Here is a 17,438-nt window from a genome sequence, read left to right on the forward strand (position 1 = left end):
TATTTTATTATTTTTTTTAATGAGGTAAGAAAACTAAATTAATCCCCTATAAAATATGATCAACCTATCTCATCTTTTCGAATGAGTGAAGTAAGTTGAAGTCACCGACTTTCAAACCAACTCAAAAATGTTGACACACCAACTCTTTTCTTCTTGGAAAGCCACACCTCACACCTGACCTCTGAGATGTCATATATTGACTCACATATTCTTAAAATACATTAATTAAATTAAATTAAATTAAATTAAATAAGAAGAATATAAAAAGCATAAAACACAAGTTCCAAAGACAACAAAACCAGAGTTTTGTCCACGTATCTCATTCTCGTCGTTTTATTTACTTCATTTCATTCCTCTCTCTCTTTCCCTTCTCCGCACGCATCGCCTTCTCCTTCTCCTTCTCCTTCTCCTTCTCTACTAAAAAATGGCGGCACTTCGAGCTGCAAATACCCTTTCCACAAAATTAACCACTAAAACGACAGCGTTTGGTTCACGCACCATGTCTTCTTGGTGGGGACACGTGGATCCAGCACCTAAAGACCCAATCCTCGGAGTTACCGAAGCTTTCTTAGCAGATCCTTCTCCTCACAAAGTCAATGTTGGCGTTGTATGTCTTCCTTCCTTCCTTCCTTCCTCCCATACATACATTCATACATGTTTACTTAATACTCCCCTTGGTCTCGGTCAATTGTTTACCATTTTTTATTATGTCAAAACACGAATTCTTTAGAATTAATAATAAATGGCTTATATTAAAATTTTACGATAATAAAACAGTAGGTATGCCCTGTCTACTAGAGTACTATTTTATCTCTAGTGGTTGGGGTTCGATTCCTGACTCTTCTGAAAGGACAGACCAAACATGTTCGGGTTCTTCCCACTGCCTAACTGATATTTTTGAGGTACTTGGTAATTTGTTTGTTGTTATTAAATGAATAGGGAGCATACAGAGATGATGACGGCAAACCGGTGGTGTTGAACTGCGTTAGACAAGCTGAAGCCAGAATTGCTGGTAACTTAAACATGTATGTATGTATGTATAATTCTATATGTTTTTTTAATGCTCTAAATTTTCTGATTTAAGTATACTCTTGTTTGGTCAATTTCAGTCTATTTTATTTTGCATATACTCATGAGTCATGATATACCCTTTCCGTCTCAGTCGTTTGTTTACCTTTTGTATTCATTGCGACGGGCATTTTAATTTTAATCAAAGCTAAACAAATGATCGGGGTGGGGTTATAGTGTTTTTTTGGAGGTCTAGATATGATTATGATATTTTTCGTTTCTTTGAACCCCTGCTTCAATTGGGGTTTGAGTTCGTTAATTTTAATGAATAAATTGCATCCCCAAAGGGAAGAGCTTGTTATGTTTCAACAGAAAAAATATGAATGTGATCATTCTTAATTAAACAAAAATCATCTTCGAGAATAGTTAATGAGCTTAGTTGAAACAAAATGCAAAATTTCTAGTTTTTCCTTTCTGCTTGTCAGTTCCCTGAGTGACAAATGGCGCACAGCACTGAGGTTGTAGGTCAAAAGGTAAAGCATAGAGCTCAGTTAGATTGGTGACGGAGCAGTCTAGTTAGGAAGTAGCTGATTCATTAAAAAATGTAATCTAGTTTGCAAATGATATGTATCTTAATGTTTCAGTTTGAATGTACGTCACATTATCACCACTGTTACAAAATTATAGGTCTTCAGATGTAGGCTGTGGACATGCCGCATGTCAATGAGCGCAGGTTCTTTGTTATATGGGTACAAATCAATCTTGCGGAATATCCTAGATTCCATCATATTGCTGCCTAATTGGAGTGATTGTTCATTTGCCCGTGTCCATTGGAGTGGCCTAACATGAATTTCTTACTTGAAAGCATGAGCTTCAATACCTTAATAGTTTACTAACGTTGATGTGTTAGCTTTCATTGATAATCCTTGGGATGTGTATACACAAGAGCTAATACCGTAAACCTATAGTAAGATAACTACCCAAAAATACAAGATATACGTATAAGAATATAACAACGTCCATATTAGTACAATACTTGACTACTTTCTGTGATAAAAGAATGTAAGGCGTGCAGTCACGGGTAGTGATTTGCAACTAGATTTTTCATCTGACTTGGGTGTGTGTACTGATTTCTGGTGTGATGAGGGGAGGAGTTCATAAGGGTTGCGAATGGAACTTAGATTTAGCTTAGCAAACTTTTGTAGAGATTTTCTTATGGCTCTGTACATAGACCAACCCTATAACAAGGCTAATAATCAATCATCGTTATCAAATGTTAACATTCTATTTCTCTAAGTGCTTGATGTCTACTTATGTATGTTACATTGAAAATTTTCAGCTAGAGTCTTGAGCTGAATGCTTTCTTGATAACTTTTCCGTAAATTTGATTTAATATTGTCATGAAGGGCTCATGTATAGCTCTCTCTCCCAGTGTAAATGTCATAGTTTACTACGGAGTACTAATTAGGTTGCTCGGTAGTAGTTACACAGTTCTATTTATTTCTACATTTTTGGTTGGTAGGGAATATCTTCCAATGGGTGGAAGTAACCACATGGTTGAAGAAACATTGAAGCTCGCCTATGGAGAGAATTCTGAACTCATAAAGGATAAAAGGATTGCAGCAGTGCAAGCACTCTCTGGCACTGGAGCATGTCGACTTTTCGCTGACTTTCAGAAACGTTATCAGCCAGAATCTGAAATCTATATTCCTGTTCCAACCTGGTCCAAGTGAGTAGCCTTCACACTCCTATTACTTGTATATCAACATTTATTGAGTGAGTAAATAACTTTTGTTGATTTTAACAGTCATCACAATATCTGGAGGGATGCACACGTCTCACAGAAAACTTACCATTATTATCACCCAGAATCAAAGGGATTGGATTTTGCTGCAATGATGGATGACATTAAGGTACATTAAAGATTGGAAGAGGATTATTCCTCTCTTTTCGCTCTCTTTTCGTAGTAACGTATTTTATTCATGGCTACGACTTATTTTCTTTTTCCTCTTTGACTTGTCAGAATGCTCCGAAGGGGTCCTTCTTTCTGCTTCATGCTTGTGCTCATAATCCTACTGGGGTTGATCCGACCGAGGAACAATGGAGAGAGATATCAAAACTTATCAAGGCAAGGATTTCATCGTATTGATTGTTTTCCATCTCATTCTTTGATTGTTTTTGTATTTATTTGACGTTCGATGATCATTGCCAGGAGAAAGGGCATTTCCCCTTTTTTGACATGGCCTATCAAGGTTTTGCCAGTGGTGATCCAGAAAGAGACGCAAAGGCCATTCGGATATTCCTTGAAGATGGTCATTTACTTGGAATTTCTCAATCATTTGCAAAAAATATGGGTCTCTATGGTCAAAGGGTTGGTTGTCTCAGGTAATTGAGCACGGCCTGTCCTTGAAGTTGTGTAAGCAATACAAGCAAACTTTCAGTCAGTGCTTCAGGAAAGTTGAACATAATACAGATGTTTAAAACCGTTTTAAGCTTACAAAAAAAGTTAAAAAGAAATAGGGACCTTTTGTTTTAGTTTGTTCTATCTTCCGTACAGATTTCAGCTTCTAAGCAGTGGCATAAGCCCCCAAAACTGTTTTGGCAAAACTCAAAATTCTGTCTGAATTTTTTATAGGAAAAGGTTGACGACCTAGTATGAACTCCTTAACAGTGCTCATATCTTCTTTGAGATGGATTTTTGAAATTGTTGTCTCTAACGCAATGACAAGCTGGTCAATATACTAAACTACATGCTAAAACTTTACATACAGTGTGCTTTGTGAAGATGAAAAACAAGCCGTGGCTGTGAAAAGTAGGTTGCAGCATATTGCAAGGCCAATGTATAGTAATCCGCCTGTTCATGGTTCGCTTCTTGTGTCAATTATTCTTAGCGATCCAGAATTGAAGAAACTATGGCTCAGCGAAGTCAAGGTATGCAGTTACTTACCTTAAAGTTCTGATCTTTTTTTTGGAATAAGCTTTCGAGTTGTACAGAGACTTGAAAGGGTGCATGACAGGTTCACATTTGGAGGTTGTACGCAAAGACAGCCTGTTCTTGTGGATTGTTTTAGATGTCAATTTGAACAAAAGAGAACCGATATCAACCGTTCTCAAATGTGAAGTCTACTGTCAAAACTTTATTTGTCTATGCAATCGAGTCATCTATGCAACACCTCCTCATTCATGCTTAAATACTAGACCCAGTGGCTCTTGTCACATTTTTATCATTCAATGAACTAGCGTCTAACAATTTGCTGAAATCGCATCGCCTCTTAATTTTGCATTGCACTTTTGTTTGTTCTCCGTATTATTTTTTTCTCTGACGGAGTCAATTGAATTAAATTAACCTCAGGGAATGGCTGAACGCATTATTGGAGTGAGATCAGCATTACGTGAAAACCTTGAGAAGTTGGGGTCACCATTGTCATGGGAACATATCACAAAACAGGTGCAGTGACTCGCAAATATAATTGCAGTAATATCGTTGATTCTGTCAGTGCATTTTCCCGTCTGCTTATATCCCAACCCTCACTAATTCATTGTTTCTCAAATAGATTGGTATGTTCTGCTATAGTGGGTTAACACCAGAGCAAGTTGATCGTCTTACTCGTGAATACCATATCTACTTGACCAGAAATGGTCGAATCAGGTAACAAAGCTACACACCTTGGTGCTGCTATTGATCTATGTTAATTCGGTTCTTTATATTACGTTGCATACCCCTGTCTCTCTACACACTTCATTATATACAAAAGATACGAGTACAACACTACCACAACTTTCCATGCTGCCTTTAATAGGTTAGGGATTTAGATGTATACAATGATATCCCTATCTTATTTGAAATAAGAGGTTTAATATGACATGTAAAATTGCATTAACTCTTTGCCACTTTAGGATACAAAAGGCATAGAGTATAATAGCTCGATTCCATTGTGTTCCAGTCCTTGAAAAGAAGCAAATTTTTTACCTCATTAATAATAGATGAGTGGAACACTTAGGTAGCACCCGTGTCATATATTTCAACTCTTGAATGATATAGCTATTGGTTTTGCTAGTTGTTTGTCAGAGACTCATTTTTTTTACATGCTCATTCTGCAGTATGGCTGGTGTTACGACAAAGAATGTGGAATACCTGGCAAATGCAATTCATGAAGTTTCGAAATCCTCTTAAGTTCGGAGTTTTGACTTGAAAGGAAGATTTTGAGTTACATTTTAATAAAGTTATGTGAATTTCAACACTTGAAACAATTTGCTGCCTCATTTCGAGCAGCCACCATAAGAGGGGTCTCTCTAATTTACTATGAACAGGCGGGAGTCTAATAAATTTTCAATTGTTTGTCCAGAAATATTACTAGGGATATACATGCATCTCCCAATGTGAGATTCATGTGAGAATTGAGAATAGCCTCTTGAAAACAGAACTTGTTGTTCAATATATTTCTTCTGCTTTTGTTGAAGAGCATGAGTTTAGTATTCATGGAGTCTCTGCAGGAATAGCTCATTGTATCAGTCGGCTATATTAAACTCTTTATGATATGAATGTCGAAAGACCTCAAAAATTCCTGGGGTTTCAAGTTACAACACTGGAATCGACAAACCTACTTAGTTGCATGGATCATTCCTGGTTGATTGGTTATTACCCCAAAACTTTGAATTCTGATGTTGCAGCATGAGAGCTAGACGCCGAGACATCTGTTAGAACTGATGGCGAGGCGATATGTTCTCTAATAAAAAAAAAACTTGCCCATATGAATATGGGTCATTTATTTGGTGATGAATAACCTGGTTGTATATGCATACAACTGTCCCACGCAGTTCACGACACTAAAAAAGAACTTGAATTTTTCTCAAATAGTGTGCATCTTAGCCTAGTGGTAAAGACGGAAGTGAAGTGGACAATAGGTCTCACGTCCAAATACCCTACCCCCGATATTGCACTGTCCTTCAGTATGCCCCTACCTCCAGCATGTTTTTTTAAGCCCCGAAACTCTTGCTTAGCCTGAAACTCCAAGAGGCTACAATTACTGTAAGCAAACATATTGCCATGACGAGGAACATAGTTTTATAAGTCAGTGTTGCTTGCTCGAGGATTTTAAGTTTGTGGTATCGTGGGTTACTGGGATAGAGGATCAGAAAGGTTTCAATAGCCAACGGAAAATCGGAACAGATTAAATTTTTCTCTGTACATGGTTCGTTCCTTGTTTTTTATGCGAATGAGCTGCATAAGCAAATCTACTGGCAATAGCAGGAGTAGAATGTAAATAACAATGCACCTAAAGGCTAAAACCCATTCGACAAGAACACATAATAGAAGACAAAAAATATCAAGTTATGCTAGCAATATTTGAGCATCCAATCTAGCTAGACTTGGTTAAAACTCCCCTAACCTGAGACATTTACGATCAAAACGATGTACAGCGCTAAAGATTACAACAGTACACAGGACCCTGTTATTTTGCAGCTCCACTATTATGTATACATCTTTGCAGGTGAGCAAAAAGCCAGCTTGAAGGCTCGATAAGGCCCACAAATACAAATTACAAAAACTAGCAACTCCTCCACCAGGCTGTCACCATCCATCAAGATTCCAGCACCGTTTCCACCACCGATTGGGCCTCCTGTTTTATCCGGGATGTGGGAAACCAGCTTGGCGCCGCACATGTTCTGGTACCAGACGATTGATCAGTTCCTGTGAAACTCCTGCTAACTGTAACAAGGGAATGAGAAACGCATCAGTCTACATTTAGGAGTACGAGCTTAAATATGTCTCTTTTATCCCATTTATATTGCCCTCATTTGTTCTCTAACAATGTCGGCTTTTACAAATATTTTTCCACGATTTACAACGATTACAAGTTCCAGAAAAAGGGCGTATGAAAATAGTTCTTTTTGACAAGTCAAACACGACAAATCTACATTGTATTTCTAAAAATTTAGAGGAACATTGAACATACGATCAAAGTTGACATTAATTGACCGTAAAAGACCAAGGCAACTTGGGACTAGACCTGGCAAACGGGTCAACCGGGTCGGGTTCGGGTCGGGCCAGTTTGGGTCGGGTCATTTCGGGTTTCTCAAATTTTCGGGTTAGTTCGGATCGGGCCAGTTCATTTCGGGTTACGGGTCTATTTCGGGTTTGTTGGTCGGGTGTGTTTCGGGTCAAGCGGGTCGGGTTAATTCGGGTCAGGCCATTTTCGGGTCAAAGATTAAGAGAAGAGAGACATTTCAAGTCTATTAGAGTCAATTAAAGTTATATTTTGTCGGGTCATTTTCGGGTTGAGTGGTTTCGGATTGGTCATTTCGGGTCGGGTCTGTTACGGGTCCATGAAAGCTCGGGTCATTTTCGGGTCGGGTCGGGTCACTTCGGGCTTCGGGTGTCATTCGGGTTCAGCAATTCGGGTCGATTTCGGGTCTCGGGTCATTCTTTTCGGGTCGGGTCAATCGGGTCGGGTTGATTTTGCCAGGTCTACTTGGGACCATATATTATATATATCAGTTGAAACGCTGAATTTAGAGATACATCAGTTGAAAGCTGGATTCCATAAAACAATTATTTGGGCTTACTTTTATACGGTTAAGGGGCTAGCCATAAAAAAGTGGCTGGGCGGGGCGTTGTTGAGCTGAGAGCCATTGGCACCAACAAGGCCCGTCAATCCTATTTGTAACTTTACTCATCTATATATCTTTTGGTGAGACTAGAAATTGGGGAAAGGCACAAGAAGTGTTCCTGGAAAGAAATAGTCTACTACAACTTGCAACAACATTAATACAAGGGATTTAAGGGTCAAGAGAAGACGTACTTCCTGCTTGAAGTTGAAAAGAGGCGGCAGTGGTCGACCATTCGGAAGACGTGCATTAGGTTCACGGAGCTCATCGAAGAATTGATGAGAACATGCTTCCAGCTGAATAAAGTGGAAAGAAAACGAAAAGAAAAACATCAGATTTGAAATTACGCAGAAATAATTGCAAAATCAGTTGATACTAAGTGTAAATCAATAAGCACTACTTACAGCAGTGCAGCGAAGACTGGGAGAATACTGGAGTAGCCGAGAGGCAAGATCAATGGCTTCAGGTGGCATTCTTTTGTGGAAAACCTGCACCACGGACAATCCTCAACTTAAATGAAAGAACAACACGCTGACCATTATACTTTGTAAGAGTAGACTAAACTTCAACAATACAAATAAGTAAATATGTCAGACATACATAAAAGTGAACTTATAGTACTCCGTACATGACTACATGCAGTTCAAGTACATGTTCTATGTTGCCACTTGGACGTACTTAGCATATCACATTACAAGCAAAACTAACAAGTAGCAGTAGTGGTCTCCACTCTCCATTACTAAGATTTGACACATCAAAACATATGTTAGTCTTGTGTGAGATGGTTTTATATGTGTGAGCACTGAGCACGCCAAATATTATATATTATACGTTCCTTATCCGTTGTATGATTAAATGATTTGTCGTACAGGTGATACTTTTTCAGTATTTGTATAAGTTTGGTGAATATGAACAATTAAGCACAGTGATTGCATGCAGATGTTCACCAATTCACTAAATTGAAACACACAGCCAAATGATGAATTACTATAGTACCTTGTGCCAGGGGTGAGCTTTTATTTGGGGGAATCGAAAATCAGTATAGTTGGGATTCATGCATCGGATCTCCTCTCTAGTTGGAGTACCAAGAACCTGAAGAAAATATAGTGATATAACCACTTATTTAGACGTTTTCTAAAGATAATTATGCAATAATTTCAACCAAATATTCAGTTCAAACCTTGATAATCTCCACAAGCTGATCTACTGCATTTTCTCCAGGGAACAATGGCTGAGAAAGTGAGAAATAAAGACAAACAATCAGAGAAAGCACGAAGACAGACATGGTTTATAAATGATAAGCAAAGCGAATATCTGGAAAGTGTTAAACATATACTCCATCTATTTCATTGTCTTCATTTGACAATATGCAATAGTTATGGAGTATAATGTTTTTTTAAAAAAAAAATAATATGAAAATGGCTTTCTGGTAATCAAACATGACAAATTTTACATTGTACATCTACACAATTTTTTAAGAAACTGGCAGACAAGGTTTGATATGCATTGATCGCATAAGTATCTAGGACCAACCTGACCAAGAAGAAGTTCGGCAAGGACACAACCAACCGACCAGATGTCAATGGATGTCGTATATTCTGTAGCACCAAATATTAGCTCTGGTGCACGGTAGTATCTGGAACATATATACGAAATGTTGGGTTCTCCCTTGACCTGTATCCAGATCAGTAAATATGTTACAGGTTATCATTGTCAAAAAAGAGTATCAGAGATTAAGTTTCTTGGGATGTCATGGCTGATATTTACAATTGATGCTGGAAAAAAAAAATACATGACTCAAAAAGTGGACTAGAAAGTTTTGAACATCCAACCCTCTTCTGGACGGTTTCTATTTATTCTGATTTTTACCAATGATAAGCATCCAAATGGACAAATAGAGAGACAACAGTCAAATGATACATGCAGTCAGTAGATGCGAGTACGCAACCAATTCCTTTTTAAGAAGATCCCTCAAATTTTGGCCTAGGAGAAGCGAAAGTTGCCGAACAAGACATGGAAAAATATACGAGTACGCCAACAAAAAGAAACTAACCAGAACTTTAGCACTTCCAAAATCGCAAATCTTAAGTTGGTGAGTAAGAGGATCCACCTGACAAAACACCAAATACAAATGAAATGAAATAAGAAATACGTGGTCATAACAGTTATTCGAAGTATACAACTAGATTATCAAAAATCAACATACAAGGAGATTTTGAGGTTTGATATCTCTATGACAAACACCAGGAACAGAATGTATGTATGCCAATCCACGGAAAATCTGCAATAGAAGTTTAATTACCATTTTATCAATTGAAGATAAATGACAAAGTTAAAAAACACGAAAAATTCGTTCAGGCAGACATTTGAGCTTGAAAGTCACCAAAGAGCTTTGCTTTCATCACTTAGCTAGCCATATCCCTAAGGCCCAACTCCCAAGGGTAGGCCAGGTTACCATGACAATGACGAACATAAAATAAAAAGATAAGATTCTGAAATCGCATGAATAGTTCATAGCTCACAAGTACAATAACACTCTGTAACCTGGGCATGAATTTTTCGAAAATCCCGGGGTTTTAAGTCATGTACAGTCAATAGCATTAAAGAAGCTCGGTGTCCTAAACATCGATAGCTATTAAATGGCTTAGCTCATTTTGAAGACAAAGCCATCATCGAAGTCTGATCTAGCGACACAAGTACACAACTACCATTAAGTGCAAGTTTTTTAAAAAAATGTTCAATTACAGTGCAGTTATCTTTGTGCGACTAATGAATATAGAGACCCTCTCAGCAGAAGAAAAAATATGTGGCAAGTAAATCCAGCCAGCTGCGAGAAGCTCATGGAAAGGAAACAAACAAGATCACTTGAGACAAGTGAAAAACAAGAGAGCCTCGGCTACCTGATATGTGTATAACTTGACATATATAAGTGGCATCCTTTGGGTCATGCTACTATAGTGCTTCAAAACACGGTACAAAGATTCTGGTACGTATTCCATCACTAGGTTGAGGAACAGCTCATCTCTACTGGTTGTTGAAAAGAAGCAATGCTTGAGCGAAATTACATTGGGGTGATCTAATAATCGCATCAATTGCAGCTCCCGGTTCTTATACCGCCTATCTTGTAATACCTTCTTAATTGCAACGGTCTCACCAGTCTCCAAGCATCTTGCCTACAAATATTGGTCAGCAAATGACTTAAAACCGGCAAACAACCAAGAGATAGTTCAATCTGCAAACCAAAACACACTATAAATGTATACCTGGAACACAATCCCGAAAGATCCAGTACCAACAACACGCTCTGCCATATAGCTTATAGTCTGCATCAAAGATCACAAGCCATGAGTTATATTAAAGTCGGTGACCACGTTACTTCCAGTCTTCCACACTTTGATTTCACTATGTCTCACGTGTACGACATTCTGACCTTTTTACACAACCGGCACTTCAATTTAGTCGAAAAAGCACCGTAAAAGTGCAAAACAGTCATGTTCAACACTTAATAGTGTGTCTCGCACCACACTTACTGCTAAGTTGGAGGAACATAGAGCCAAACATTAAACAATACACTACCTAAGAGACATTAAGATGGGATATTTTAACAACCCATCCTTACCCTTTTTGGTTCACCATTTTTGCCACCAATAGTTGTCGATATAATGTGGCCAGTAACTTGGTCATTGCCTTCAATTACAGCCGGCGTCATTTCCTGCAAAACACCACATTAGATGGTTAAAACACAGAGATGGTACACAAACATAATTAATCACAGTAGCACAACGGCAATTTACCAGCATCCGGTATCAACAAAGTTGGGAAACAATAAATCAGATTAATCACACAAAATAAGTTTAAACGGTTAGAACTTCGGTGTCTCTTACAAAAGTAACATTTGATAAGCGTATCGCGATTTCAGCAAGAATCTAAGGTTAATGGCCAAGGAAGCAACACCAATTGAAGCATTACCTCTCAAAGGAACAACCTTTACTTGATACACTTATTAACTAATGCTTAAAGAAAAATCCTCTTCTATTCTATACCCAAAAAAAAGTTCAAGTAAAACAGCATATAATATACAAAAAGCAAAAATAATGTGAGAAAAGTAACAGAAAATCAGCAGAAAAAGAGATCTGAAACTAACATTTTTTTTCACAACAGAAAATTTTCTTATGCATTAAAGTCAAGAGCACAGTGAAACCCTAGATGGGAAATCGATCTAACTATGCACAAAAAAAAAAAAAATACAAATTAAATCAGCATAATTCTCAAGCTAAAACAGCAAAATCTAACTTGAACCCAGAAACAAGAAAAAAAAATACAAATCTGAAACCAGCAAAATGAGCTTGAGTAAGATCAGTAAATCAGTAAAACACACAGAAAATCAAAATGAAATTGAAAAACAGTAAAAACCCAGAAATCTAAACACCAAAAGTAAGCAGATCAGTAAACAAAAAAAAAAAAGGAAAAAGGGTTTTCAAAAAAAGACCTTATCTTCAGACATGTTAGTGTTGGAAGGAGGAAGAGAAGGAGGAGGATTAGGATGCTTATTAAGATCAGGAAGAAGAGGATTAAGAGGAAGAAGAGGTGGTGGATGTTGATTAAGTGAGGGATTAAGAGTATGATTATTGAGAGCCATGTGCCTTTTTTTTTAACTTACAGCTAGCAGCTAATCTCCTTTTCTCTCTTTGTCTCTCTAGACCACACTAGTTTATTCTTCTCTTTGTGTTTTATATTTGAGTTTTGTTGTTTGCACAGGCAACCATTGAAGGAATGGAAGGGTTGTGTTTTTGTGTTATTTGTAGAAGGGTTTGGTAATAAATTAGAGTGAAAAAAGTGTGTAAGAAAAAAGAGTGAATTTGGGGAAATAGTTTTGTTTTTTTGGTCATCATCTTTTGACTCATGCTACTCGAGTATTCATTTGGGGAAGGGTTGTGTTTTATAGTATTATGTACTTGTCATTCAACTCCATTTTACTCGTATGTTTTTTTCACGTTTGTTAATGTGTATTTTACGCGATAAATAGCGTTAATTATGTATTTGTAAAATTATAAAAGTTAGATATTTTTAATGTACTCTAAAGACAAATCAAACAAGATTCCACTTGAATAAATTAAAATTATAAAGGGTTTTTCTAATGTGTGCCCTTAGAGCACACATTAATAACCTAAATATGGTAAGATTTGCAAGAGATTCTCATCAAATATTCAAGTATAAACTCATTTTTAGCATAATTAGTGAGAATCACTTGCAAATCTTACCACGAATGTTCACTTATGAATAATGTACAAAATAGAGAGTGGTAAACTGAGGTTGAATGGAGGAAGTAGTTTTTTTTGGAAGAAAATATTTGAGTTCTATTAGAGAATTAAATTAAGATTAGGATAAGTTGATCCATTTAAATTATGATCACTTAATCTATTTATGTAGATAAGATTAAAGATTTGTATTACTAAATGTGTGGTGGTATGAATTTACCGAATCTTCGAATTAAGAATTTAATAGGATGTGTTTTTAAAAAAGTTAGTTGATTAACTTTATTATTTTTTTTGACCTTATTATAATGTGTAGTTGCTCATTTATGGACAAAAATTACTCAATTATGAACTTTTTTTCATTACTTTTCCATACATTACCTCTCTTCTAAAAACAAAAGAAAAACTTTTCTCTATCTCTCTAAAATTGAATCAAATTAGTCATTGAAATTAGGGTTTATCAAACAATGATTCTAACTGATAATTTTTCAGCTATATTAAATTAAGAAGACGTATTAATTTAGGATTAATGGAATTGAGTTTTTGAAAATTAGGGTTAACAAAAATTGGAAAAATATGAAAGGATGGCTGAGTGGTAAAGGAGGGGCAGTGGGGAGGTCGGAGGTCATCAATCGGGCTTGTGGTGGCTGAGGTTCAAGGAGGCGAGGGAGAGAGGCGGTTGTTGGGCTTGTAGGTAGGTGATGGTGGGACGTCAGGATGGAGATGCTGGTGGTGGCAGGTGCGGCCGTGCGGGTGGTTCTGAGTTCGGTGGTGGTGTAGGTGGTTCTGAGGTCGTGGGGTATGAGTGTGGTGGGGATGGAGATGGGTTTTGTGACACCCCCATACTCCAAGTGCCTTACCAGGACCACTTAAAGTATGAGAACGTCACCATCTCGGTTTCCCAAGGCAATGATACTCAAATAGACAATAACGAAACATACGTAAATGTTAATAAAGTTTAAGTGATACAACCAACTCCAAAACTGGTAAAAAGGAAATACAAATGTTCTCAAAATCCAAAAGACTAAAACTACTAATTCAAACACGGCGGAAGACTCTAAGACCGGTGGTGACTTCATCCCAGCTATCCCTCGCATAAGCCATCATACTTGCTCAACAACTGCTCACCATCCCCGAATGGATCACCACAGTTTTTAAAACAATTAACGGGGTCAATACTGATTACATAAAAACAATAGCCACAATGAAACAGTAACACAAACAGCTCAATCAACTCAAACCAATCTCCACAACTCCATCTCCAACTCCACACATTTGACTACACACTAAAGTGTGTAGCCCTGCCAGAATACCCACGCAACAAGTACTCCTCGCCACCAGTGGGGGACTGCAACCGTTCCCACCTAAGCCCCGCTCATCTCCATCGAGCGATAAACCCATGTTCATTAATGTGCACATCCCCCTTGTGACGGGAACCACAAGGGGCGAATCAAGGGCATGAAGCCACTCCCGCAAGTGACTCCACTCAGCCAGGGACGCACCCCGAAGATTGTTGGAGCTGTGTCCTCCAGTTAGTGCGGATAACGTCATTGCACATACACTTGTACGGACAAGTGGGAGCTTGTTGGGGCTGGTGTCCTTAACAGTTAGTGCAAGGACTTATAAATCTCTAAAAGGATCAAAGGGTATACTATTGTATCATAATCAGTTGGTCCACGTTTATCAATAACGGTTGGCTTGCTAGATAAGTTTGACGTTATTGTCATACAGATGGCGGTGATCAACTGGTCCCTAAAAGTCACACCTATAGGATACGTTTGAGAGATGTGACGGTATGAAAATACAGTCATATAGATGCCAAATTTGACTAACCAGTTAGTCTGAGTTATTTGACTAATAATAAGTCAAAATGTGATGTTGAGATATTTTATTTAATACGGATTAAATAATAATGGCTAAGGCGAATTAAGCAGTTAATTCGTAAAATTGAATATAAACGATTTATATTTGATTAACGTATATTGAATAAATTAATTATACAATATTGTCTTTGTCGGACATGTATTAATAATTCAACTAACTCGTATTATTAGTTGATGCTTTAATTACCGATAACCGATGGCAATTTATAATTAGAAAACCCGTCGTATACGTTTTAGCATTAACGAACCGGACCATGAGCTAAAGCTAAAAGGAAGTGGAAGCCCACTTCCCAATGGGGCTCATGGTTGGTTGGCTTAAGAGAGAACAAAAGAGAGGTTCTCCTCCCTTTTGTAACCTAATTCATTTGAGACAAAAATTTAGGGTTTTTGAGAAAAGTGCCTCTCAAGAATTCGGATCTCACATCCAACAAAACTCACAAAAACAATCCTCTCAATATTGCAAGACAATTAGAGGATTCCTTCTAGCACAAGGGCATTTCTCGGACAATCTTGGGTGCATCGTTTAGGAGGAGATCTACTTTGATCTCTCATTGCCAATTTGCACTAGGACCGAAGGTTAATCCTAATCTTTATCGTTTCATTATTGTTTTTCGTTTATGACTATAAATCATGTATAAAATTTGCGTTATAATCCTATAAAGAGAGGGTTTTATACGGATATTACCCCACAAGTGGTATCAGAGCGAGGCCACGTAAATTTTTCTATGTGATTTTCATTAAACGATTTTTGAATCGATGTTTTTTTGTCTAAAATTTGGTGCGGCTGAATTTTTTTTTATTCGGCACAATTTTTTTTTTGCCCTCGGCAATTTTTTAATTGCTGCGTTTTTGTTTTGTTGGGAACCGTGTCATGTTCACTCGGTGTTGGTTATCGTTTTTGTTTTGTTTTCATTTTGATCTTTGCATATTGTATTGTAATCGATATTCATTGCAATGTGTAAAAGATCTATTAAAATGATTGCATAAAATTTGGTGTGGCACAATTTTTTGTCTCGAAAATTCTTGAAAACCGTGTGGCCTCAAGTCACGGCTGTTTTTTTTTGTTTTTGCATCGTTATGCGTGCCACACAATTTTTGTTAGATCATTCGATCTCTTGTTTTCAATCGTTCTTCACATGTTGTAATTTTAACCGATAATTGTTGCAATATGTTGAAGATGTAACAATTGTAGTTTGTTTTCTATACGGATTAGATTAAAATTGCAATTGTGTTTTATCAAACCGTTTTGTTTTGATCTTTTGTTGCTCACGATTTTGAGCCGTATAAATTTTTTTTTTGGCCTTTTTGATGCTCTCGGTTTTTACAGATTTAAAAAAAAAAAAAAAATTTTTTTTTTGGTATCTGTAATCTGTTCACGTACAAAGAAGATGAGAAAAAAAAAAAAATTTGTTTTTTTTTTCGGCCTTTGTTGCATAAAACGTTTTTATGCTCTCGCTTGTTAGTGAAACGGTTCACCCACGTAAAATAAAGTTACTTTAAAACGATTTATTGTAACGGATTATCTCGGATTAAAATTAACTTGACTAAAGCGGTTTTGTCATGTAATTTTAATTATCTTTGGTGGTTTGGATAAAAATTTAACATAATTACGGAATTATGTCACGAATAAATTTAAATTTTAGTTGATGCATTTTATTTATCGTTATTGTTAATTGTTTTGAATGCTTTTAATTACGTATTTATTTATTTTGCAAACGGTTGTAACTTAGTGTGGCCTTAGTAGAACGTGTTACCGTAATGATGGAACACGGTCTTGGTTGTATTTTGAGATCTCGTATCTCCATTTTTATTTCTTTTAATTACAGTTTTTATTTAGAATGTAAATAGGTTTATATTTGTAAATTTTTAATTGTAATTTTGAGAAGACTAAAGAAGGAGACCGGATGCTCACTCCCGCTACATGGACAAAGATGGAACATCAAGACAAGCTTTTCGGGTCCAACGGTGGATTCCAAAGTTGTATTATGTTCTTTTTACTAGGATAGGCCACACTAGGAATTTTTATTTACGTATTGCATTCATTTATTTATTTATTTTATCGTAACGATAGTATGCATCATATTCCGCCTAAAAACCAAACCACCTAATTATTGCATGAAAACTGACACATATAGAGGTCACGAGTTAGTTTTCTTTGACATTCTCATGTCACACGTTTTTTTAAGCCATCACCCAAATTAATTCATTCACGCAGACGCTAGTTATTCGTTCACTTAATATGAATTATAATTTAGTTGATGGGATCTTCCTCGTATAAACAAAAATTGAGAACGGTCTTTATAGGTCAAACTCCAATGAGTCCCTTCTTCGTCGGTAGGCATAATATGACCCCTTCTACGTCGGGTAAGTTGGAACCGATTGACCTATTTTATCTCAACACTATGGTCACTCGACGATCCTGTGATCATGGTGGACTATAGATAGGATTTACGGAAATCTATCGACCAAGAGTTCTTTCGGAAGAATTAGCTAAACAGTTGGCTTATCAATTTACGTAAATTGAGTCTTGGGATCACTTGTATCATTCTTGAGGGAGATCAATTATGCAAGTGCATTGAGTCTGCACGTTAAAATGAATTTTAAATAGACTTAAATCACCTCGATGAGTTGCTTATTTCGTTTTTGTTTTTCTTTCTTTTTCGGTGTAGATCACGAACTTTTA

The 17,438-nt window shown here is 36.9% G+C and overlaps 2 protein-coding genes across 2 annotated transcripts; one reads left to right on the forward strand and one right to left on the reverse strand.

Moving 5' to 3' along the window:
- The first annotated feature begins 291 nt into the window (after positions 1–291).
- Positions 292–5,468, forward strand: LOC141616788 (aspartate aminotransferase, mitochondrial). The gene is made up of 10 exons (XM_074433933.1): positions 292–607; positions 940–1,025; positions 2,531–2,737; positions 2,816–2,921; positions 3,032–3,136; positions 3,221–3,393; positions 3,780–3,939; positions 4,361–4,456; positions 4,563–4,657; positions 5,110–5,468. Exons 1-10 carry the CDS (start codon positions 425–427, stop codon positions 5,180–5,182), a joined length of 1,284 nt encoding a protein of 427 aa, XP_074290034.1. The 5' UTR covers positions 292–424; the 3' UTR covers positions 5,183–5,468.
- An 853-nt stretch (positions 5,469–6,321) lies between these two features.
- On the reverse strand, positions 6,322–12,507 carry LOC141616790 (shaggy-related protein kinase eta). The gene is made up of 12 exons (XM_074433934.1): positions 12,107–12,507; positions 11,237–11,329; positions 10,881–10,940; positions 10,518–10,790; positions 9,824–9,898; positions 9,671–9,727; positions 9,151–9,291; positions 8,798–8,848; positions 8,614–8,709; positions 8,022–8,105; positions 7,812–7,913; positions 6,322–6,718 (listed from the first exon to the last, which is right to left on the reverse strand). Exons 1-12 carry the CDS (start codon positions 12,254–12,256, stop codon positions 6,635–6,637), a joined length of 1,266 nt encoding a protein of 421 aa, XP_074290035.1. The 5' UTR covers positions 12,257–12,507; the 3' UTR covers positions 6,322–6,634.
- Between the last annotated feature and the right edge of the window lie 4,931 nt (positions 12,508–17,438).

Source organism: Silene latifolia, chromosome X, assembly GCF_048544455.1.
Source record: "Silene latifolia isolate original U9 population chromosome X, ASM4854445v1, whole genome shotgun sequence".
Classification (NCBI taxonomy): domain Eukaryota; kingdom Viridiplantae; phylum Streptophyta; class Magnoliopsida; order Caryophyllales; family Caryophyllaceae; genus Silene; species Silene latifolia.